The 2,070-nt window shown below is 44.3% G+C and overlaps 1 protein-coding gene across 1 annotated transcript in view; it reads left to right on the forward strand.

Annotated features, from left to right (window-relative positions):
* Positions 1-639: 639 nt before the first annotated feature.
* Positions 640-2,070, forward strand: part of MRPL47 (mitochondrial ribosomal protein L47) — a 3,330-nt gene continuing 1,899 nt past the window's right edge. The window contains exons 1-3 of the mRNA XM_014312341.2: positions 640-796; positions 1,356-1,419; positions 1,835-1,840. Coding sequence (XP_014167816.2) covers positions 652-796; positions 1,356-1,419; positions 1,835-1,840 — 215 coding nt within the window. The 5' untranslated portion in view covers positions 640-651. The remainder of the gene's footprint in view (positions 797-1,355; positions 1,420-1,834; positions 1,841-2,070) is intronic.

A 2,070-nucleotide genomic window follows, 5' to 3' on the forward strand; every position in this document is an offset into this window, starting at 1 on the left:
CGGGCGCAGGCACGGAGGGGCGGGCGCGGTTCCCGGGAGGAAGGAGAGCCTGTGGCGGGAGGCGGGTGTCCGTGGGTCCCGGTGTCCGTGTGTCGCGGCTCCGCCAGCCTGAGGGCTGCAGCGCGGTGTATGGCCGCAGGCAGCGTGTAAGGGCAGCACCAAGCGGCTCCCTGTCCTGTAGAACCTGCAGGCTTTGTGCTGATGGGTTTGTGCTTTGCCGGGTGTCCCACGGGGGATTAGGGCGTGGATTCTCCCCCTCTGGAGCCACCCTAAACCCACCTGGACGTTCCTGTGTCACCTTCTCCAGGTGAACTGTTGGCAGGGGTGTTGGACTGCATGATCAGAGGTCCTTTCCAATGCTAAAAGTTCCGTGCTTCCATGATGTACTCTTGTACAGCTTAGCTCAGATTTATTCCTTAATTTTTAATTGCTTATTATCTCTTAAGTCTAGAAAATTGATAATTAGATGAGATGAGGGGGAGGAGAAAACACCAAGATGACATCCTTGTGACTAACCAAAACTCTGCTTTTTCCCCACATACCGTGATCTATCTGTAGGACGTGTGCCTTTGTGAATGAAACAAACATTCTCATTTAGCAGAATATTATTTTTCCTATCATACATAGTTTTCCTTCTAACTTTTATGCAGGATGGCACTGAATCTGTACCACAAGAACCCACAAAAAATTGAGATTCTCCATCAGGTGAAGTTCCTGCACACAACCGTGTCTCGGAGAGGTCTGGAGGAGTTTTTTGATGATCCAGGAAACTGGGGGGAAAAAAGTGTAAAGTCTGGTGAGTTCTGTTTAGCATTTCTGATAGTGATCTTTGAGCTGAAATCTGACCTGGGCTTTTTTGCATTATAGGGAGCATTCATAGCTACATAAAACTTATTTATCTATGTATATGTACATACATCCACTTGTGCATCTTGATGCCTGTTAATTTTTGCTGTGTGTATTCAGTGTTTATGAAAGCAAATGGAAACTGCAGCAAAATGTTTTGCTGTAAATCCCCTGCCTTGCTCTGAAGTGAGAGTGTATCCCAGAAGAGATGTGCTTTGATGAAATGTCAGTACTATGGAAGAAAACTAGTTCAGTGTCAAGATTCATCTAACAGCTTTCTGTGTTTCCAGCCTTTTACAAGCACAAATAAACACTACTTATTATTGACTTTTTGTATTTTATTTTAAATGCAAAGCTGAATATCCTCAAGGATGGCTGTCCAAGAAGTAGTATTTTAAAAGTGGTCTTTATACTGTTGTGTCAGCTAAGCCTAATAGAAGCATTTTTTATTTTCCAGAATAAGAGAACTCTGTTTCATTAAATTAATGGTGGTTTTTTATCTTTTACAGGGGATTCATGGAATATAAAGCAGCTAAGGGGCAAGAGTAGTGAAGACTTGCACAAACTTTGGTAAGTAAGTTTTAATGAAGACGTTTCTCTTCTTTCAGAGCAGCTCTGCACATCAATAAAATGTGGCTGGTGAACTCGTGGTCCAGTAGCTTTAGTCTGGCACAGAGCTCTGCAGGCTCCAGCCAGCTTTGGGTTTGGAGCAGCGCTGGTCCTGGCCCTGCTCAGAGCACAGAAGCTGCACTGCAGGTGGCTGTGGGACAGCTGTGTCTAGTTCAGAGGGCTCAGCTTTGGTACAAACCCTCTGGGTGGTGCTTGTGTGGCACAGACTTGGTTGTCAGTGCCTTCTGGTGGGGTGGGCACTTCATTCCATCAGGGTGCTCAGGCCTGCGTTTATTCTGATTTTGGAAGTTTCTGAAGCTGGAATAAGTTCAGGCTGAACTTAATCATTACTGTGAACAGCTTTTTCCTTGCTTTGTCTTGTCCTTTTCCTGTGTACATGGGAGAAGAATCTGGTTCTGTCCAGGTAATGGAAAAAAACTTAGTGTTAAACTCTTCTCTCGTAAGCCCTCTTTATTCCAAACTAAGTAAAACTGTCTCCCTCATTCTCCTCTTTTGTTTCATTATATGAAGCCATCAGGATTTAGGATTGCAGATAGTAAGTGAATAACTGCTTAGCTATCTCAGAGTAATTTTTTAATTACTGTGCATTTTGCT

The sequence above is a fragment of the Geospiza fortis genome, unplaced genomic scaffold (assembly GCF_000277835.1).
Source record: "Geospiza fortis unplaced genomic scaffold, GeoFor_1.0 scaffold172, whole genome shotgun sequence".
Classification (NCBI taxonomy): Eukaryota; Metazoa; Chordata; class Aves; order Passeriformes; family Thraupidae; genus Geospiza; species Geospiza fortis.